The sequence below is a fragment of the Alligator mississippiensis genome, chromosome 1, assembly GCF_030867095.1.
Source record: "Alligator mississippiensis isolate rAllMis1 chromosome 1, rAllMis1, whole genome shotgun sequence".
Classification (NCBI taxonomy): domain Eukaryota; kingdom Metazoa; phylum Chordata; order Crocodylia; family Alligatoridae; genus Alligator; species Alligator mississippiensis.
This window is the reverse complement of record NC_081824.1, coordinates 201,344,952-201,368,511: the sequence shown is the minus strand read 5'-3', so window position 1 is coordinate 201,368,511 and position 23,560 is coordinate 201,344,952. Positions and strand designations below refer to the sequence as shown.

Genomic DNA, 23,560 nt, shown 5'->3' with positions numbered 1-23,560 from the left:
AGAGGTCACTGGGGACAGAATGTGACCTCTGGATTTGCCACAAGTTAACATGGTGCAAAGTTAAGCAACATCCTAAGTTTCCAGGGATGGCCATTACTTCAAGAAAGAAAAGAATAGAATACCAAATATTGTCGGACCTGGAAATCATTGAGACATACTGGTCACAGAAACTTAGAGCCATTTGGACAAGCACTTTTCAAGGCAGAACTGTACCATGTAATATTTATGCATAATTTAATGTTTGGAGATCTCGTAACAGCAGAATAACCATTGCGTAATGAGCTAAGAGTTGTGGTTGTGTATTTGTGTATTATTTTTATCTACCACTTTCTCCCATCACCAGTGCCTACAGAATTTGGAATCCACTCGTGGCTCCCTCTCAGGGATTCCTGTCCAGTTTCCAGCTCATCAGGCAGAGTGGTCTCTTGTCCTAGATTATAATTTTTTAAAGTAAAATTATTTTTGCCTCCTTAGTCCATGTAATACATTCCCAAGTTTTGTGCCAAGTAATCCATTACCTTTGCACAGTTAGTTTCCCATAAGCACAGAAGATCAAACTTGGGAATGTACTTCCATAGTAACCTCTTGTAGGCCAAGATCTCTAGCCTGAGTATCATCTGATCACAGGATCTGCACACCTTGTAGCTATCGCACTTCCACTCCAAATCTGATAGGGATGCAGAGAATGCATGGATGTGATCTGTTGACCTGCTTTCCCAGAGTTACGCTCCAAGAAGTATTGATTGGTCTGGTAGACTGAGGCCCTTGTATATTAGGAATTGGTTAGCAATGCCTAACCACCCTCACAGTCTTGCATTTAGGAAGGGATATAAAAGCTCTAGATACTATTCGAACTATGTCAAGGTAGCTTGTCCTTGATAGACTTAGTTCTGAACATTGGTCTTATAAGGCAATTGTAAACCTAGAAGTAAGCATTAAAAGAAATAAGTAGTTCAAGACTTAAACATTACAAGCATATGGGTCATAGTAATTAATATATTTATTAGGCCCCAGACATGTTACACTTAAGATAGGATTAACCAGTTAATGGTATCTTAAGTAGTGACCTGGCCACATGTTCAATTCAGTTAATGGCATGATAAAACAAGGAAAAAAGCCACAAGCAAAACATGCAATAACTTTGTGGCTTGTTCCCATCATGCCATTAATTTAACATGTGCCAGTCCCCAGCCTCTGGAGCACACAGGAGTCTTTCAAGACTTCTCTGTGCTCCAGAGGCTAGAAGTACCCCTCACTTGATTGGAGCTCCCAGCCCAGGGAAGCACAGGGAGTCAAGCTTGCTACTTGTTGGTGCAGGGGGAGTCCAGGATCAAGCTTCCCCTGCACCAGCAATATGGGATCTGATGCCAGATCCTACTTTCATACTCCCTACCCTGCCTGTGTGGCACAGCAGAAGCACAACAAAGTTGGATTGTTGGGATCCCATCACATGTTTATTTTAAGGTCTGTCAGGGACCTTCAAGTGCTTTTTTCATTTGGGAATAAAGTGTGTTGTTTTCTGTTCTCACATAACTTTCAACACAAAAGCCAGACTTCTAAAGTACACTAGGCTGGACCTTCCAGTGAGAAGTCATTCCATGGGGTCCAAAAATAGTTACAGACACGATTCTTTTAAGACACACGAGGAAAAGAGATGGTATTTTATTGAAATGACAAAATCTATTACTTTCCTCCTCAGTCCAAACCTTATAATGATTGTCATTGTAAAAGTAAATGCTCCAGTTCTAATGGACACTTTTCACTGCCAGTGAATGACACAGCAGATTCTTGCTTTACTTTGAGTTAAATGATAACATTTTGGCATTTTTAACATTTTATGAGTTCTAATTAACACTTCTGAGTTTTCAAAGCTTGGGCTCTAGGCCATCTTTGTACTTGGAAAAAGTTTTCATAAACAGGCATAACAATATCCATGAGCATGTCAAGTGTGGTTTGAGAATGAAAAAGTGATAGCATAGTGTGAACAAAAGTTGAAAGACCATTTGTTTAACAGCCAAGTCAGTGTTGCCACCTGATGTATTTCTTGATGCACAGAGGATCCAAGGTACCAATGTATAGTGCTCAGAGGAGCTGGAAAAGTTTTAGACAGAAATTGGTAATGGGCCCTGTTGATTAGTGATACATTTCTGAAACTTAACTGTCTTTAAATTCCAAATGCAAGTGCTATGTATCTGTGTTAGACCAGGGAAACCTGCATAAGACCTGTTACATGCCAAAATAAGTCTCAAGCTCACATGCTGTAACTGATTATTTGAACTTGCACTGTATACTACCTATTGATGGGGATATATCAATTAATTTCTTAGTTTACAGGAACACTTGTGCTTATTGTCCAGCAGATAGTCATTGTTCCAGGGAATTTTAAACAGTGGGAAGAGTGATATAGAAAACCTGATGGTACCAGCTTACAGAACTACCCTAAAAAGAAAAGAAATCCACACAATGTAGTATATCATTATGTGCAAGCATCAGAATTGTCCAAATCATTTTTTCAGTACCTACCATGAAGCATGTCCCTTGGGAAATGACTGCTAGTAAAAAATTTACACCAGGTTTGCTATACATAAAAAGCATGCAAATTAAAACAATCTTTAAAAGGTATCTAGATTAATGCTAAAAGTTCCCATTCAAGTTGCTTATTATTCCATCTGTTTCTTAGTAAACTTCCCTTCTTTATGCTAAAATGTTGACATGCTCATTTCCAATACTATTGTATATATCTACAGCAAAGACAGAACTAAAAACAAGTACATGTACTGGGATGAATCAATTATTGATACAGCTGCTATTATTTACTTCTCCCTACCACAGCCCTACCTACAATCTGTTTGCTATAATCAAAGATAAGAGGTCAAAAACATTGCAACAGCAACTTGCTCAGAGAAAAAGAAACATACTAGATAGCAAAGATAACTGGTCAGACTACTCCAGACGGTGTTCTGAATGGCAATTTCTTGACTGAGCACATTGAGAAGAAAAATTCCTGTAGCTAAAAATCCTTGAGTTAGAGGTAACATTGACCAAAATCAAGTTTGCTGTAATTTCCTTCTTACAAGGTCCTGAGTGATCTCTAGTTTGTGGACTAAATACTAGGGTGCTGCTTGTTGTCAAAAAGTAAAAGAAAAAACCTCCATAAAACACACCATTTTAGAAGCCTGTACTAGAATCAGTTCAGGAGTTTGAACATTAAGATGCTTACAATCTTGCAACTGACTTCAATTCCATCTCCTACTTCCCTCAGAAATTAGTATTTTCATTCTCTCAAACCTGTATAGCTTCTCAGCCCCTTTGTTTCCTGTCCAAGGCTGGAGATTCTGCCATACACAGTGGTATCTTCAATGGTGCCTGTACTGTTTCCCCATTTGGATAACAGAATCTTCCCCTTCTCCATGAGACAACGTATGGCAAGCTACCATAGTGCCCTATACTCCTCTATTCTATTATGATTCCCCTTTTGAATAACGTCCACAAAACAAGGGCAAAACTACTCCCTGTACTTGAGTTTATTGAACTTAAGATGTTAATGTACATAAAGTAGAAGGAAACTCCATACAGTATTAGATGGAATACTCACAAGGCAATTAGGAGTCCTTGAGTCTACCTAGACGAGCCATCTTTATGGATACATGCACACCTACCCATGCACCAACCTCAGAAAAAACTTAGCACAAGGCTCCACAGATACAAGTCACCTCAAGCAAGATAGTAAAGGTTTGCTTAGACAATGAAAGAAAGCACTGGGATATATACGTTTATAACCCTTGAAAAGCAATGTAGCTAGAACTGACTGAAAGCACGCATATGACTGACAAATGGCTATCCACATAATAGACAGGAAAGTTCCACCACAAGATCTTGGAAGGCACACTCTCCATGCCTGTTAGGCAGAAAACCCATGGGATAAACACATACATGGAACAGGAGTTGGCCAAAAGAAAGCTTCATCTGAGGATGGCTAGGGTAAGAGTACCCCCGTGAATCACTGACTAAAGGATAGTCTTAAGCAAAGGACCTGGAGTGTTTTTGGGAGAGGGATACAAGTCTTCCTCAGCTGGTGGGTTTTAATCACCAATTCATATGTGGCTCATGTACATTTCCTGAAATATGCTTCACATTCAAGAACAGAAAAGAAAAAAAAAAAAAAATCATTGATAGAAATGTGAGTGAGATGGCATTTTTATCTCCCACCCTTAGGTGCAGTCAATTTGTATCACTCACAGTTTACTGGCATGTTCAAAATGTAATGGAGTATGTACAGAAGTCATATGACTTAGTTAAAGATTAACAATAACTTACTTTCCTTATAAAATTAACTTATGCAATAAACTTCAGCATATGTTGGGAGTCTTTTCCATAGGAGTGTGTAAATTGATGACAGTTCAAGTTTGGTCAACTCCAGGGCCTTCTAACCAAGCAGTCTAGATTGCATCCTACCTCCAGCCCAACAGAACATCCTTGTATTTCAAATGCAAATTAAAAATAAAATCACAACAAAAACATGGCAGCATCTCTTAAAATCTTTTACAGATGTTAGCTAGTATTAGTTTGGAGCATAGCGGCCTTGTTTTTAAATGCATTATACTAAATACATTAGACTTTAACCCACAACAGAAAGATAAAACTCAAAGATACTTAGAAGTCTATTAGTAACTTAAAGTTTATTGCATGAATCTTCTTTAAGTTACTAGTATATCCAAAACTTTGGTTTTTAATTAAAGCTATTCATTTGGATTACGTCTCCACCAGAAAGAAGCATAAAGAAATGATGAGAAAACAACACAGCAGAGGCAACAGAACATTGAACATAGTCAATCTGCACGTATTAGCAACACAAAACAAACATTAGACCTCTGGTATTTTATTCAACAAATGCAGTTTTGTTTTCAACTGCAAAAATAATGCGAGTTTAGTATCTCCTCACAGAAGCTCACATAATATTTTATAATAAAGAAAATTATGCCTCATGTGTTCCAGTGAGATTTTACCATTCTGCATCTCCAATGGCTTTTGCAAAGACATAGTCTTTACCCCCAAAGCACATTATTCCATCTTTCAAGTAGAACTTCCATTTGTTCTTACTTCGATGAATCTGAAAGAAGGAAAGAAAGTCAATGCCTCCAAAAATACCCACAGTAGAACACAGGCATAGCTACACAGATCATCCCCAACCAGTGGCCGTCCAACCTCCTCTTCAACACCTCCAGAGACAGAGTTCACAACTTCCCTGGGCAGCTTATTCCACTGCCTCATTATTCTAACACTGAAGACATTTTTCCAGATATCCAATCTAAAAACTTATTTGCTGCAGCTTCAAGCTATTAGTCCACATCCTCCTCTCTGCAACAAGAGAGAAAAACATGCTTTCCTTCTTTATGGTAGCCCTTCCAGTTTTTGAAGGCTGCTAATCATATTCCTTCATAAGCATATTTTCCACATACTAAGCATGCTTAGTTCCTTCAGCCTCTCCTCATATTCCAAGCCCCCTGATCATCTTTGTTGCCTGCCTCTGGACCCTCTCTAACTTCTCCACATCCTTCTTAAGATGTGGAGCCCAGAACTGCACGCAATACTCCAAATGAGGCTTAACCCGTGCTGAGTAGAGAGGCACTATTCGCCTCCCATGTCTTACATGTAAATGCATCCCACAACTGCATTCACTTTTTCTGTGGCTGCACCAGACTATAGACTCCTATTTAGTCTGTGATCTACCAAGACTCTCAAGGCCTTTTCCACACTGCTACCATCCAGCCTGATGTCCCCCATTTCATATTTGGATTTTTCACTATTTTTGCCAAGGTGTAGCACCTTGCATTTGTACACAATGAATTTCATCCTGTTAGCTCTAGCCCCAAGGGGGGGGGGGGAGGGGGGGGTGCTTTTTCCCCCATGGTGAGCACCAGCTCATTCCCTGCAGGCAAGCGCAGGGTTGGGGCTGCGCACTGCTCCCCACCTGTACCATAGGACTGGCACGGGGGCACTAGGAGTTAGCAGGAGCCAGCGGCAGCTGGGCGGGAGCATGGGGCCCATGCCCGTGTCCTGGGGCCAGTGCTGGCGGGACCCAGAGCAGGGCGGCAGGAGCATGGGGTCCCGGCCAGCAGGGGCTCTATGGAGCCAGGTCTGCTCCCTCCTCTCCCTGCTGGTACAGCTCAGCCCAGTTCCACAGACCCCTACCAGACCACACCCTACACTCCTACTGGGCACAGGGCCCACACTCCTGCTCACTTCCACTCCCCCCACTTTCCTGCCCGTCTACTCTGCACTACATGACTTCCATACCCACATCCATACCCAAACCCTATGTACAAATCACTTCTGCATACAAATCAGAACAAAAATATTTTTTTTAATTTAAATTAAAATGTATTATTATGGTGTTTGATTTTTAGTATGTAAATTTGTATTTCCCCCCCCCTAAGATGGCAAATGCTCTTCACCAAAGGAGTACTTCCAGGGGCAGAGGTCAGAGATTAGGGGTGGGACTTCTGGCCCCAAGATGGTGACCAGGGGGGTAGGGCACCTGTCAAGGGGCAGGGCTACTCATGCGGTCCTCAACAGTTTGCCAAAACTTGGTAAGCAGCCCCATGCCCAAAATAATTGTCCACGCCTGCTCTAGCCCAACTTGCCAATCTGCCAAGATCCTTCCGAATTGCATCCTCCAATATGTTCACGCTCCTTCCCAGTAGTGTCAGCTGCAAACTTGCTCAAGAAGCTTTCTATGCCAGCATCCAAATCATTAATAAAAACAATGAACAGCACCAGGCCCAAGACAGACCTCTCTGGGATTCCACTCAAAAACCTCCTGCTATTCCAACATGGACCCATTAACAATGATCCTTTTCTTGCAGCTACTGAGCCAGTAATCTATTCATCTGATAGTAATTTTATCTAGCCCACATTTCTCCAATGTTTATGAGAAGGTCATGTGGGACCTTGTCAAAAAAAAAAAAAAAAACATGCTGACGTCTAAAAGCGCTATATCTGCAGCATTCCCTTCCTCCATCCACCCAAGGAATTACTTTGTCAAAGAACTACTTGGGTGGATGAAAGGAATAGGCGGAGGGAAAGAGGTTCTTTCCTTTCTTGTAGGCTTTTAGCTAAGAATCTGTTGGGAAGAGATCCACTTCCTCCTCATTTTAAGGGGGGAAAAGCATGATAAGCCTTTGTCCTTATGTTTAAGAATTCCTGATCTTGCTTACAAAAGCTCATTATAGAACTGGCAAAACAGAGCAAGCAGGAACAAATGCTGAATTCACAGATTGGCAAGAAAATACAAGGAGTAAAAGATCACATTTAAGTGGTGTTTCAATCCATTGCATGCACCTCGCTTGCAGAATATGGGCTATTTAGCACACAATGAATTCTGGACTCAAACAGACAGTGCAAGGTAATAGTGGAAACTTGCAAGGACACAGCCCAAAACTATGGCAACTACAAGAAAATTCCTGAAAAGTGGATTATTCCACACAAAGCAGGTGCACAAAATACACTCATATTTTTAACCACACTTTTCTATCATAAAAGACTTCTTAAAAAGTTCCGTACGACAAGAGAACTTCAGATTCATTTCTTCTTTCAAAATTAAAGTAGAAACAAATTTAGACTCCTTGAATTCTCAACCTGAGGATGTCTTCAAACCCAGAAAACAAAAGCATGTTCTTACGGATATTAGTGACAAAAGTATTTTTAAGGAGCCGAAGCATGCAAAAATGACAGTCACCTCGCTTCCATCCTCCCACTACATGTAATAGCTCTGAAAATAATTAGTAGTAGCATAAGATAATTAATTCCTTCTGGTTCGCAAAAGGAGGTTCTCTGTAATCTTCTCCCACTCTGCTATAAAAAAAAAAACCAAAAAAAAAAAAAAAACCACACATAACAGTCCACATCTCCGAGTTTATAAATTAATTCTCTTCTGAAAACCCTCAAGGCTGCTCCCATTTCATGCTCCACATCAGTTTAAACAAGTTCTAAGCCAATCTTTCAACACATACAAATACTTGATTTTAAGAGGAAAGAATCCACTCCCTCAACATTCCAGCACACCGACAATATTATACTGCCTAGAAATTATTACAGAAGACAAGCACTGTGGCTCAAATTCAGAAGAGTCTTTTATTCAGACTCCAGCCTCCTAAAATTTTCCCAAAAGACTAGCAAATATGGATGCACAACTTGTCATACCTTAAAGAAACCAGATTTAAAGAACTCAGCTGCTTAATGATTTCTAAAATGCCTATAAGGAATTTCAAGTTAAACAACCCCTTCAAAAAATAAATAAATAAATAAATAAATAAATAAATAAATAAATATTTTAAGAAGTCACTGAAAATTTAGTCCTCCGTTTAAAAATTTGTCAAGGCTGATGCTATCAGTGTTTAGTTATAAAAGGACATTCCATTTTTGGTTTGACAATTTGAATTTCAGGAATGTAAAAACCAAAAATTGGAGTTTAGCTCGACTTCCAGCAGCTCAGAAGAGTCTTTATTTTAATTAGCCTAGGATGGGTTATTTGTCTTCATTAAGAACTAATTGCTTAACTTACTTGAAAAGCTAGATTTATGATGACTGTCTTTAAAACCCTCTTCTAATGAAGACAGTACCACACGATAAGGAAGCACACAGTCTCATTCTATTTCCTACCCAAAGGCCTCAATTAATGATTAACTTGATTCCTGAAATGTCTTATTGAAGTCAATGGGATTATTCACATCACAAGAAGTTAAACATATCCATGTAGGTGTTTGCAGAACTGACAACTTTGCACTTCATTATGCAAAATTCAGAACGCTTTTGTTCTTCAAGAGTTTCCTGTGAAAGATTCTCTTTTTTAAAGTCAGTCAGTTACCAGAGCTGAAATAGTCTTCTTCCGTTTGTTGTGCATCTTAGCCAACATTTGATTTTTTCTTTTATTTTAGGATTGGAAAAACCTGAATATTTTCAGCCTGCAATTCAACTAGAAATATATTGTCTGTTGTTTAAACCACCTGTAATATTTGAAGAACAAACAGGATTACATACTTTACCTTATCATACTGACAAACTATTACATTGTCTGTATCGAACAAATCTGGGGTGTCCTGCTCACTGACATCATCACCGGAATTTAAAGGATCCTATAAAGTAAGAATCACCATGTTAAACAACACTAACTGCTTTTTAAAACAGAGTCCAAATAGAGGCTAACAGAAGTAAGGGTTATGAAAAATGTTCCATCCCCAAAAAATGGAAATGTAGAAACAAAAGATCACTTTGCTCAAGACACTTCTATTAAGCGTAAGAATTTTTTTTATTTATTTATTTTTTTTTTTTTTAAACACTTTAATAGAATCCTGTTAGGAGACATTTTATGAGAATGACTCCCACCTAAGGCAGTAATTCTCAACCAAGGTGCTGTAGCACCCTGGGGTGCCTTCCGCTCTTTTCAAGGGTACCACAAAGTGCCTACCAACATGAACACTGTTAGGTGTACAAACACAATTCACAACATAAAACCAGAGAGTTCAGATAGGAACAGGAATTCATAGCATTAAGAACATTCAGACCTGTTATGGTCTTCCCATGTTCTTTGCAACAGAAGTACTGCTCTAGTATTTTTCTGTAGTCGGAAACCAAGCAAATGAAAAGTAAGAGCTGGCATTTTCTGAGGGGTGCCTCAAGTCTAAAAAGGTTAAGAGCCTCGGTTCTAATGTGATACAAGTAAAATAATCATGACACATTTAAACAGAAACTAAGATGCTCAACCACTTGTCCCTTGAGAAACAAAAAAAGAAGAACCTGTGGTACCCACTACCCTGAATAGTGCTGCTACAGGACAAGAAAGAAGATGAAATTCTGATCCTAAGCAAATAAAAAAAAACCCCTTCTCTTTATTTCAGTGGGGCCAGGATTTCATTGTAGATTCAAATCTTTGTTAATTAAAAGCATTTAATTGCCCCAACAACCAATAGCAGCTCTCCTAATGGTTTACACTCCACCCACAGGCCATCAGGCTACCCCTAGTCTAGGGCATCCTCCTCTGAAAATAAGTTCACAACATATTCAACTATACAATCCACTCAACCTACTAACAGATATGCTGGATCTTAGTAAGTCAAGACTGTATGCAAGTACATTATTCAGCCTTGCTAAAAGCCAATTACCTCTTCAATTATGTCTACTGGGGGCTCTTCAGTATCACTACTGCTGCTGGATTCACTGTTTGAAATACTGTCACCATCTTCCTCATCATCATCCAGCACTTTCAGATCCTCCGAGTCAATAATGCCAATGAATTCATTTTCTTCGACATCTCTTGGGCTTTCTATTTCCTCTTTAGGAGAAACATCACCAGTGCCATCTAGCTGAATGATCCCTTCAAGGCCACTGCAGACCTGCTCTGTCTGTATCTCAGAGTCTATCTGCATGGTAGGTTCCATCTGAAAGGAGTGAAAAGGTTCAGCAACAGCCAGAAAACTAGAGCTCAGCAGTTCCCTTTGTTCTCTGGGGAATCTGAACTTCTGGGGAAGAAAACAAAGATTCTAGCCACTCTATTTAGGTACTTGCACAGAAGCCTGGATATCATTTTCAAATTTTATTGCATTAGAAGCAAAGTTTTCTTTAAAATAAAGCAGCAGACATTGGAGCTGATCCACAGCTGAAACAGGCCACAAAATGGAACCATCTAACTAGTTTTAAAGATGTAGTTATGGGGAAGAAGGGAGTGAGAGGAGGAGGAGGAAATCCAGAAAGTGTTCCCTAATATGTTCTGGGTCTATCAAAATTGTTTTGTTTGGCTAAACTAAGGTGTAATGAGAGTATTAGAGTTTTAATATTGTAAAGACTAGGGGAAACATATATCTTTTTAAAATGGATTAAAAAAATCTGAAATCCCAAAACAAGAAGTTATTATTTAAAATAAATAAATAAATAAATAACATTTTAAAAAGGCTCTCTGTTGATAACACTAATTTAAGATGCCCCATTCAAATTAAAAAGTATTAAGCTTTCCCCTGCCACACGCACCATGCCACAATGAAGCATTTATTTCTTTTCAGTCCTTCTTAAGTAGTCTTTCTGACCATTCTAAGCTATAATACTCTCAAAGCCGGGATGCATCTAGCACTGGCCAATTAATACAGAACTCTCCATTTAGGCTCATTTGTAACATTAATGAAAATTTCCCTTGACCACACTTTCACTCCAAACATTGTTTCAACTTCATATTTATCTCATCATGGAACACAACCAATGCCATGTGGCTTTTCTGATCAAATCGGAACTAAACTGCGTCCCGTTTTGGGCACCACACTTTAAGAGGGATGTGGACAACCTCAAGAGGGTTCAGAGGAGGGCCACTTGTATGGTTAGGGGCCTGCAGGTAAGACCCTACAAGGAGCGATTGAGGGTCCTGGATCTCTTCAGCCTCCGCAAGAGGCAGCTGAGAGGGGATTTTGTGGTTGCCTACAAATTCATTTGAGGGGGAGGCAGCAAGAAATAGCAGATGCTCTATTTACCAGAGCACCCTGGAGTAACTAGGAACAATGGCCACAAACTGACAGAGAGCAGATTTAAGTTAGACATCAGGAAGAATTTCTTTACTGAAAGCATGGCCAGAATCTGGAATGGGCTTCCAAGGGAGGTGGTGCTCTCGCTTACCTTGGGAGTCTTTAAGATGAGGCTAGACATGAACCTGGCTAGGGACCCCAGCACTCTTTCCTGCCCAGGGCAGGGGGTCAGACTCGATCTGCTAAGGTCCCTTCCAACCCAAACATCTATGAATCTATAAACAAAACCCTAGTATTTACAAAGACATCTCCAATCAATCCATGGGATGAAAAAAATAAGATAAAATTTAAGCAAGCCACAATTTATTTGTGGAACATCCATAGGCAAAAATCACAAACACAACATTACAATTACCCATATCATGTTACTTGCACAGTCCAAGTCAAATCTTTTTTTTTTTTTTCTTAAAAAAAAACCACAAAAACACAAAACAAACAAACATACACACACACGCACACACACAGGAGAGAGTTCCATCAACATGCACCACAATAAAACTTGAGGATCCTGCATGTGAGTAGAGTTTGACAAACTCCTCCTTGAGGACTAGAAGCTAATATTCAAAGGACAAATTTTCTTGCAAACTGACCTGTGATGTCAAGATCATAACAATCTGACACTTCAAAAAAGGAACGCTAGTATATAATTAGACTTTGAATATAGGATTTCAGGCAAACACTTATTAAAACCTTTTAAAATAATACAAAATTCATGGAAGCATGTAGGGCAATGCTTAAAGTCTCTACAATCCAAATATTTCAGGAGTGTTTGTCTATGGCTAAAAAACAGAACGTGGAAATAAATAGCCCATTCTGTTGCCCAAACGGAGTGAAGTGTGATTTATATCACTTTCTAAAAAGAATCAGATATTTTAAATTTTCCTTTAAAAAAAATGCAGAGGAGTTCTTAGTAATAGGAAATATTTTTGACAATGCTCTTTTAAATATGCTGTGTTGACTAATAAGTTATCCTGTGCTAGAAAAGACCAACCCAGAAAAATTCAATTAGTTTAGTGATTAGGAATATAGAAGACTGTAAGCAGATCAGTGACAAAACATACAGTACTAGTAGGTGGTCTGCTGCAGTGTTTGAGCGACTGATTTAGCAGTTCACTGTATGACTTCACATGGCATTTTTATACCCATTTCAAACCAGCAGTTCTATAGAATTTGCTCACTCATCTGCTTATCTCAAAAAGCAGAAGTACGCCAAAAGAAAAAACAAACCCTACAGTATTGGTAAGAATTTTGTGATGGGCATCTACCTGCTTTTCCTCAAACAAAAAAACTTGAAGTACAAGATGCATATAAATCATGAAAGTCTAGAGAAATATGAAATTGTTTTGTAAGGGTTTTCTTGAGAGCAGCCAACTGCACCAAAAGGTCATACTCTGTTAGTTATGAGCCTGACACAACTAGCCAAGCATTGCAGAAGTTTGGCAGTTTTGTAGCAGTTTCCTAGTGATAGCAATATAGCTAGTACATCTCAACAACACTAAAATATATTCCTAAATATGCCAGGAATCAGTTCTTCAGACAACTACCATATTTACTTGAATCTAAGACATGGGATTCCCCCCACATTCAGCATGGGGTGGGGGGGACCCCCCTGTCTTAGATTCAAGTCCAGGCAAGGCAAGCAGCTGCTGCAAGTCCAGATGGGGCCAGGATGATTCATGAAGCAGGTGGAAAGGGGAGGTAATGGAGCAAAGGGAGCACAAGGAAAGAGGCAAGAAGATAAGCGATGTTCAGAACAAGGGGAATGAAGGGTAAGGGGTACACAGAGTGGGGGGGGCATTGCTACAGCCTCAGCAAGGAAGAAGGAAGGGGGGAGGGGCAGAGGGGCATGCTGCCTACCCCTCAGCCCTTGGTTTCCCTGACACTACTTTGCTTTCTCTCTGGCAGTTTGGGGGGGGGGGGAGGGGGATTAAGGGGGTATGAATTAAAGATGACCCTTCATTAGATTCTGGACATGGAAAACTAAAAGCAAAAAAAAATTACGATTTTTCATGTTTAGAAACTAATAACTGGGGAGTCATCTTAAAATATGACGTCATCATGGATTTGGGTAAGTGTGGTATCTACTTCAGTCAGCTATACAGAATTTTCACAAAGTTGGAATTCATTCGATAAAAGGTCATACCTCTTCAATGCTGGAAATGTTGTCCTGATCCTTTAGAAGAGGGTTATCATCCAAGCCATTACCCATAATAATCAGCTCAATGATATCATCAGACACCTGCTGTTGCACTGAATCCTGGCACACCGGGGATACCTGCCCTTCCATATCCTGAGGTATGGGAAATGTGTTGTCTGCCACCAGTTCAGTAGTAGAATCCACTTCAGGGGATTTTGAAGTAAACACAGCTGTGTGCAGATCAGAGTTTGGAGATTTTTCCATTGAGCTTGCCTGCTGATTTAACATGGTGTTAGCTGTAACTTGCTGCTGACTCTGAGGAGGCTGCTGTTCCAAAGTAACATTTGCAGAATTTTCTAGTTGTTTCCTTTCTACCGTGCCTTGCTGCAGAACAGTGGTCTGTTGAAGTGGGATGTCTTGGGTCTGCACTTTTTCAGCAGCTGCTTGAACAGAAGATGTGTTCAACTGTGCAACACTGGCAATATTGGCCTGCAAGACAGAAGACTGCCCAAGTTGCTGAAAGATTTGCTGAATAGGATGCTGCAGAATACTTGCACCTCCTGGGGCCTGTGTAACCATAACCGGCATATTTACTTTATAGATTTGGCCTACAAAAGAGAAGCATTAAATTGCATTGTTAAAGTTCTCTGTCAGGAGTTAAGCTGATGACCACCTGCTTGCTAGAACTCAGACACCAAAACAATTCCTGGCTTCATTTACTCCTGCAACTGGAAGACCCGGACTGCTTATAGCAGGGACACCTGGGCTACTTGCACTGCATATGTGACTGGAAGACTCAGGGCAGCATCTGGGATGCTCATTCTGCCTGTATTGCAGAGAAGAGATAGAGAACTGGACTGCTCACACAGCAAGGGGGAGGAGCCCAGGTCTGTGGCCAACACATCATATGCACCCCCTCCCCCCATCCAGAAGTTGGATAACCTAGCTGTAAAGGATCAGATCTCGTTCATTACTCCATGTTGTAGCAAGATCACACTAGACAAAGAACAGAAAGAAAATCATCTCTTTTAGCCACCTACACTCAATGGCCACATCTGGATGAGCGTGGCTGTGCAGTATGAGGCGCCACATACTGCACATTCAGCTGTTTTCTACGCTGCAAGGTAGCAGCATAGAAGGTTTTTTGACCCCTGCATACGTAGGGGTCAAAAAAAAAAAAAAAAAAAAAAAAAAAAAAATCGAAAAAAACCAACCCTGCACAAAATAAAGTGGGCTCAAAACCAGAGCCTGGCCAGCCAGAACCATACTTCAGCTGCCAGCCAGGCTCCAAGTGGCAGGATAGTTGCTACTGCAGCCTCAGGAGGCCCCCAGAACCCCAGGTAAGGCTGCTAAGCCAGCACGGTGCTGGCCCCTACCTCCCCTACCTCAGTTGGGGTTATGCCATAAACCAGGGACAACTAGCAGTGGCACAAGGTGTCCTGCTGCTAGTTGTCCCTGGGGAACCAAATGTTCATGCTCATGTGTGGACACTACCTACTTGGGTATCCACTATACTTCCCAAATAGTTGTTGCAGTCTTCTAATCCTTGTATACAGTAAATATGCCATCACTAAGGGTTAAGACAGCCTTTTATCACCTTACCAGAAGCAGTCTGTAGTGTCACTCCTGCTGGGACATGGATAGGATATGCAATGCCCGAAGGGAGAGTAAGAGTTGCACTGGCTCGTGAAGCACCCTAACAGACAGTGGAGAGGGAAGTCTGGTTATATTTTGTACTCTGTCTCACAGGTGACAGCGAGGGGGGGGGGGGGGGCGGCATGGCAGCACTTTTCCCCCCTGAGACTGGCCCCCGACTCAGCGCTGCTCAGGACAGGGCAGTGTTTTTCCTGCACGGGCCAGCGTGTGTTGGGGGGGCACGAAGCCGCAGCACAGAAGTATAGAAGTGAGTATGAGCCTGCCCCCAGGCCCACCCACAACTCAGGAGGCAGCAGTCACCCCTGCTCTGTCTTGAGGCCAAGTCACACCTAACAATATGCATCTACAGAGATCCCACTTATGGCTTTTCTCCAATCTCTTTCTCTGTTGAAAAGATGAGTTGTCTTTAAGAGACATGCCATCTTCAGCATGTTGTCTTGAAGTATTGCAACAATAAGACTTGTCCTGGGGACTTCCACTGCTCCAGTGGAATGTATCAAATATATGCCCCTTCCCTTCCTAGCTCGCACTGGATCTCCAAGTGTGATGGACTGAAATTGAGGGTCTCCAACAACACAAGCACCAGAACCAACAAAACCCAGTACTGAGCGCCTCAACACAACTCAAATGCAGATAATATAGGGACCTATCTGTATTGCACTGGAACTTTGCAGTGCAGTGGTACCTTTAAATCTCATTCTTAGTCATACGTCCCTGCTGCTGAGTGGCAAGTAACACCACAGTTTTTGCCTCTTGGCCACACAGCAGGGGGGGCGGGCATTGCACAGCAAAAAGAGGGAGATTAAAAGCAAGAGCAAGATTAAAGGCACTGCTGTGCCACAAACTTCCACCATGATTTAGGTAGGTACCTACACACAAAAAACAGTCCAGGCTCTGTTCTACAACCTCTTTGTACGTGCCTGTCATATCATCAAATATTGCTCCCCAACAAGAGGGAGTAGGAGAGCAGAGGGTCATGTAAGAAAGGTAAGCCAGAAGATCTGGGAGCTATTTTTGGGAAATGCAAGAATAAGAAATTTGGAAATTTTCAGTTTGCTCAAACATTCTCTTAACCTCTTTCCTTACTACTCCCTAGGCTTGAAAAATTTACTGAATCTCTAGACTGACAGGCTCATTCTACCTGGCAGGTAAAAGTACACTTGCTCAAAAACAAAACCCCTTCTGCTGGTTGATTATCACTAATTTTTTATCCCCCCCCCCCCCCCCCCCGACACCTTGGGCTTCCTCTTGCACAAATACTTTGGCTTTCTATTAAGGGTGCCCTGAGTAGCAAATACCAAAGCAATCCCTGCTGTCCCTCCCCAGCAATGTATTATTCCAAGGCAGCTGCACCACCACCCAAGTAAGCATGCCACCTCTACCCAGACAGACCCACCCATCCACTAAGCCCTCTGCCAGGACAACTGAGCCTCCCCAGGCAGACCCCCCCCCCCTTTTTTTTTTTTTTTTGAAGCAATGGGCAGACAGTAGCTCACTTTAAAGCTAGGAGTCATCACTTCTTCTGCCCTTCCCAACTGTGTTGCTGTTAGAGCAATCAAATATCCCCCTTTTCCCCCTTAGATACAGTTTGTGGCATTGGAGCCATCATTTTGAAGACTCAGACATCACTATATCATTGATATTTGGAAGGTTTTCATCACAGCCATAAAGGCTAAAAACCTTTTTAAATAAAAGCTTAGATGCTGCAGATGTTGCTAACACTCTCCCAGCAAAGACTCCTACCCTCTTGTCTACCATATGTCACATAGCACATGAAAGAAATTGTCAAGAGATATGCTATTAGGCAGAGAAAATTGCCCAGGTGTTGTCCTAGAGCATCAAGATATTGAAAATCTTCCATTTCCACCTTCCACAAAGTACTTCAACAAATGAAAAACTTAACTTTATCATGTAGAGTGTTCAATATTGTCAAGGCAGAAATAAAATAGTATTAAAGCTACATACCAAGTCTGCTGTTGTGAAGTGCTGAATACCTCTGCCAGCAGGGATAACTAAAGAAGCTAAGCAGAAATAAAAACCGCATTATAAAAAACAAAGAGGCATTGAAATAAGCACCTTTGACCATTATTCAACTATTTCCTGCTGACTGTAGTTTCTACTAACATACACTTCCCCCAAAATTGAGAGGGGTTCTTCATAGCTTGTAGCAGACAAATGCGTTCCTTAGGTTAAAAAAAGATAAAAGATAACATTGTTGAATGCATTTTCCTTTATTTAGCGTCTCAGCAAGTCTATGCTGTACTTTGCAAATGCATAAATCTGGAATATTTATAACTATATTTTACCAACTACTGTGTTTCACAAGACCTTGTTGTGTTAAGCAGACTGAAGAGTTAAATGAAGAGTTTTTTCAAAGTGAGATGCACTACAGAAATTAAATTTGGCATTTCTATTTATTACACCACCTACAGGGACAGATGTGCAATGCTACCATTTTAAACAAAGCTGAGAACATATCTCAAGCGTACTGCCTTGTCAACATCAGGAACATTTGTGAGCAATTTTCTGCACCAGTGCAACTCCAAGGGTGCTAACAGCAGAAGCTGTAGGATGGGATTTTCAAAAGCACTCAGCATTGCCTTAACCGCTCCCAAAGAAGTCAATGACAAAACTCACTGACTTAAATGAGAGCAGAATTAGCAAAACTATCTGACTACTTTTGAAAATCCCAATCAGAGTACCTATTTATTTTTCTCCCTTTAAAAACTCGTGTTACTTGTAACAGACCCTATACCACCATAGGTATTGCCTAATCCTACAAAAGTAGTTGGGAGTAACACAACCAGGCTCATTAAAAATGAAGCCTCCAACAGTGAGCAGTCTACAAGTCTATTCCCTTTTACCAAAGGGATAAAAACAACATCTGTACCTTTCTATATTTACGATTATAGCCAAAAACATTACAGTAAAAGAACATTAAAATGGAAAAGTCATGATTTCCTGTTCTGACCCCCTGTGTGTTGACTTTAATGACATGATGGAATACTGCTTCCGACTCCTGCCCTTCTTCTCTACTCCTTCATATTGGGAGACTCTTCAGGTGCTCATGAAGGCACCTTACATCCCCTTTGCACTGCCAGTATAGGGCAAAGACCTTGCCCTACTAACAGCAACTTTGTTATATATGAAGCACCTCTCTTTTAAAATTGAGTTATTCAACACTGGAAGAATTAAAACATGCCACCCCACACGCACACAAATTAAAAGATCTATCCACATTTTTACAAGTACAATTTGTAAGATGATGCATCACATTTCTAAACTAAAGAATAGTACCATGGTATAGCCTGTAACTCTAGATTTATAGCAGCATTAGAGCCAAAGTTAGCTTAGCATCCATATTTCAACTGAAAACACAGAACTTAAAATTATCTGTTTTCTCCTCACAAACAAGATCCAACCTGTTGATGTCTGCAGTGTGCGATGGAAGCCAGGTGGCAACTGTAGGGTAAACTGGGGTGAATGATGTCTGAAAAAGCCTTCTGTTGCTTTAGACTGCATCACCTTGGTTTCCCAAAGCTGTGAGAAAGTAATTATTAAGACAGAATTATTCAAGGAGAGAGAGACAGAGTGTTCAGAGGAATAAAAGCATTTGGAGCAAAGTCAAAAAAGCCACCATCATCCAACAAACCTGCTTCAAGTCTTTTAGAACCTGTTCCTCAACACCTTCTTCTGCAAAGAGATCCCGAACACCTTCGATCACATCTTCAATCACAGATCTGTACAGTTTGGGCTGTAAAATGCAATTAAGGGTATTTAAGCTCTAGCCTACTATTTGCTACAGCTCCAAGTGAAAAACAGACTTTCTAAGGCAACATGAGTCATTATAAAGTGCACAGGATGCAGGGCTCAGTATCATTGGTTGTTGGAGGTTATGGCCATTTCAATGGTTGGGGCAAATATGAAGGCCAGATCACAGTTCTTCCACCAAATCTACATACCCTGTGTATATTTACAGCTCTGTAAAATTAAAACTAAATTTGGATCTTTGCTTTTATGTTTGTTTCTCTTTGTGGTCATTTTACATTAACATTGTACAAAACTATTAAAGGAACCCTGGCTAAAGCCGCAACCAGCAACCTGGGAACCTGGGAAGAAACTTGCATGTAAATGTAAGTTGAAAAAAAAGTGTTAGTTAGTCAAAACTAGAACTGAGCAGTCTCAGTCTGAACCAAAGAGAAATCACAGAGATTGTTTCTTCATTGTTACAACTGTAGTAAATACATTACTTGTATAGCTGCATAATAGTACAATTGTGTTGCTAAAAAAAAAAAATCAGTTACTAAAATGAAAAGAAAAAAGAGTACATTAGAAAAACCTGAACTAGCTCCAGAAGCAACTGCATTTAAGTCAATGGAGCAGACCAGTTTAATGGACCAGATTCAGATGACCCAAGTAGTTTATTCCCCACTCTGCACAAGCCAGTAGCTTCTCTCTTTAGACTTAAATAAGCAGCCAGACCTGCAGATATGAAGAGTGAGTAAGAAGACTTCAGAAGAGCTCTGGGGTTCACATAGCCACGATTGGATTGCAAGACAAGGGCTGCTTTAGTCAGAAAAAGGATCACTACAACATACACCACCACATCACCTTGTTCTGATAGTAGGCTAGCATCTGAAAATGCCTTTTCTAGCCAAACATATGAAAATCCCAGGATGCTAATACTTATATGCTTCATTTTAACAAGCAAATACATCCTCAATTTTAAAAATAAACCTACATTATTACTGAAAAATAAATATGCTGCACTTGGAAGTTATTTAGGTTTTAAACATCCTAGAGGGCATGACGTTGTTATGAAGTAACTAATAAAAGCAATCAGGGCCAGGGTACTGTTATCTCACAATAAGACAGTTATGTGCTCTTTCTTACATATAACTAAAGATCTTGGAAAAATTCCCAGGCATATTTCAATACATTAGCTGAGAAAGGGGGAGTCGACTCTTGCAATTTTTTTTATTATAATTGTGCAATTGGCCCACATATCAAATGTCTGGCTTCCAGGGCCAATTCAAAATAGACACTTTAAATCCTCCTAAAACAATTTGCTTTCAACTAACCAAGTTATTGCTTTAGCATGTACAATCATACAAAAAGCATTTTCTTATATACCCTACCATACCAGAATCCTGAACTCCAACCCCACAAGTCCAGCACTAGATACTTACAAGAGCAAGATGACCAACACAAAAACATATCCAAGGATGTTTTTTCTCCCATAGAAAAACCTTCACCCCCATCCCCACACGTGTCACAATAAGACCAGATCTCCAATTGCCCCAGCATTCTGAAATGAAGAGATTTCAGCTTTCCTAAGAGATCTGTAATAAGGGAAGTGACAAAGTAGGGAAGGTGACTTAAGGAGGGGGGTGGAAAAGTAAGGGTAAAATTATTAATTACTCAAATACTAAGCCAGCAGAGATGTCATTTCTTATTTATGACATGCACAACAGCGCAATTTTCAACCAAGGTGCCACAGAAATGCCTATTCTGCTAAAGTGGTGCATCTTTCATCTGTTGTAACACAAAAAAAAATAAAAAAAAAAAAATCTCGGGTTACAAGTCAAATTAACCAGATCAGCTCGGAATCCTTTCAATTGTTCAAAAACCATATGCGGCCCTATTACTGGCAAGCAAGCTCCACCCCAGGCTTCAGATACGTCCAAATCCTTGGCAGGCATCCTACATGCAGTTCAAATGCCCCCAAATTTCACTTGCCCTCAGCCAGTGGCCACAGGAGCAAGCTAGGGAGGAGTCGCCCATTCCCATAAAGTTGGTGCGTAGCCAAGATCCTCCCACTGGAAGCTGGCCAGTGGGAAGCTAACTATGAGGCTCTCGTAGAGAGTCCTGTCTGCATTCGGATCAGGGTGAACCCTCCACTACACAGTGCCATTTTAAATCCAACTCAGCTTGGGTAGCAGACCAGTGCAGCAAGTTACACTTGATCTTAGCCCACAAGAGGCCGAGTTGTGAGCTGAGATGAGTTCTCCAATTCTTACAACATTGCACATCACAGGGCCATCTCATAACTTTTTTAATGCTTTTAAAAAAAAAAAAAATTATCTTTCCGGTTACAACTAGCTCAATGTCTTCTCAACCAGGGTGCTCATGCACCCAGGGATGCCTCAAGAAATTTTCAAGGGTGCTGCAGGATGCCACGCAACTTTAGCACTACTCGGTGTGCAAACACAAGTCACAAAATAAGCCCAGAGATTTCAGACAGGAATCCAGTGTTAGAAACATTTTGACCCGTTGCAGGCTAAGTTCTTTGCAACAGGAAAGCTGCTCTCTTAAATGTTCCAGAGTCAAAGAACAAGTGAAACTAAGCTGTCATTTTCTGAGGGGGGGCTCTGACCTATGAAGGGGTGCCCTGAGCCTAACAAGCTCTGTGCTAGAGACTTCCAAACACCCACAGTATTCCTTACAGGAGGGGGTGGGGGGCAGGATTTGGTGGAAGGCTCTGCAATGGGACCTAAAAAAACAAGTTGGTGTAAAGGACTTGGGAGTGCTCCATGGCACCACCTAACTCATTCCAGAGACATGGAAGAAGTATTCATCCCAAGCAGGTGGCATTTCTTCAGAAATGCCACAATTACTGCCAACAGCGCAGGCTGGAGGATTTTAACTCAATCAACCAGGAAGCAGCTTTTGCTTAATAACAAAGACTTCTCAACCCCACTCTCCACTCCACATTGGGGGGGGGGGGGGTTCACATCTCATTGTGGCCGCAACAAATGAAGGGAGAGGCTCAGTGAACCTCCCCCCTCAAATGCACAAAAAAAAAACCAAAACACTGCCTCTCCCCCAGGGGCTCCATCAATCTATCTCCCCCAACACCCCCCTCCCCAGTGGCTCAATCTACAGCCCCCTCCACACACACCCCCAGTATTCAGTGAACATCCACCCCCCCCACACACACACACAAAACAACACCCCCAGAGGGGCTCAATGAACCTCCCCCAATATACACCCCCCCCACCCATCCACCTAGCGTCTCCATCAACCTCTGACCCCCACCCCCCCAATAACCCCCCCACACACACATACACACACACACACCACACACTCCCTCAGTGGCTCAATGAACCACACACACACACTCACACACACACTCTCTCTCTCTCTCTGAACCCCCCACACACACACACTCCCCTAGTGGCACACGTGCATACGCACGCACGCGCACACACACACTCTCTCAACCCCACACACACACACACTCTCCCTCAGTGGCTCCACACACACACACACACACACACACACACACACACACACACACACACACTCTCCCTCAGTGGCTCCACACACACACACACACACTCTCCCTCAGTGGCTCCACACACACACACACACACACACACTCACTCACTCACTCACTCTCTCTCTCTCTCTCTCAACCCCCCACACACACACACTCCCCTAGTGGCGCGCGCGCACGCACGCACGCACACACACACACACACACGTGTTGAAAGTGCCCGCCCACCCCCCGCCGGGCTCGGCGTGGAGGCTCAGCAATCGGGACTCCTGCGCCTTATGACGCAACAGACGACACTCCGACAGCGGCACCGCCCGCTCCTGTGACGTCACAGAACAGCAGGCCACGCCCGCCCGCCCCCGACACCTACTCTCCCCCGCCCCGGCGGGGCGGACCCCCCCGGGGGCGGCGGGCACCTCCCCGGGCAGCAGCGCTTACCACGGGGTTGGCGTGAGCCATGACTGCGACCGCGCAGCCGCCGCCCGCCGCAAATAAAGCCCGCGGGGAACGCCCCGCCCCATAGCAACGGCCCCGCCCCCACCACCGCCCGTGGGGCTGCCAGGGGCGCCCCCATCCGGGTGCCCACAGCCCAGGGCAGACACCTCCGCAGTGCCCTCACCTCAGCACCCCATGCCACACTGAAGCCCAGGGTGACATCACACACCCCTGCCAGCCCACCTACCAGGTTGGCATCACACTGGTGCATCGCACACTCCTGTCGGCATACCTTGGCCAGGCCAGTGTGTGGCAGCCCTCCTGTGGTGGGGAGGGGTGGCCTCACGCACTCCCCATAGCAGGCATGACAGGGTGGCTTAAATGCACTGGCACCTTAGCATGTTGTGGGGCACTGTCACAGCATCTCCCATGCCACCGTGGCATGCTGTGACCTGATGGCATTACCCTGACACGTCACCTCATGGCAAG

The 23,560-nt window shown here is 42.2% G+C and overlaps 1 protein-coding gene across 3 annotated transcripts; it reads right to left on the bottom strand.

The window, feature by feature from the left end:
• Positions 1-1,646: 1,646 nt before the first annotated feature.
• GTF2A1L (general transcription factor IIA subunit 1 like) lies at positions 1,647-23,119 on the bottom strand. 3 transcript variants are annotated; one of them, XM_014610954.2, is made up of 9 exons: positions 23,075-23,119; positions 19,010-19,111; positions 18,780-18,897; positions 17,323-17,378; positions 15,304-15,397; positions 13,708-14,309; positions 10,161-10,436; positions 9,045-9,134; positions 1,647-5,110 (listed from the first exon to the last, which is right to left on the bottom strand). In XM_014610954.2, exons 1-9 carry the CDS (start codon positions 23,093-23,095, stop codon positions 5,003-5,005), a joined length of 1,467 nt encoding a protein of 488 aa, XP_014466440.1. In that variant the 5' UTR covers positions 23,096-23,119; the 3' UTR covers positions 1,647-5,002. The 3 variants fall into 3 exon arrangements, with proteins under 3 accessions (XP_014466440.1, XP_019340879.1, XP_059575047.1); XM_019485334.1 differs by lacking the exon at positions 23,075-23,119 and adding an exon at positions 22,844-22,903; XM_059719064.1 differs by lacking the exon at positions 23,075-23,119 and adding an exon at positions 22,865-22,883.
• Positions 23,120-23,560: the final 441 nt, after the last annotated feature.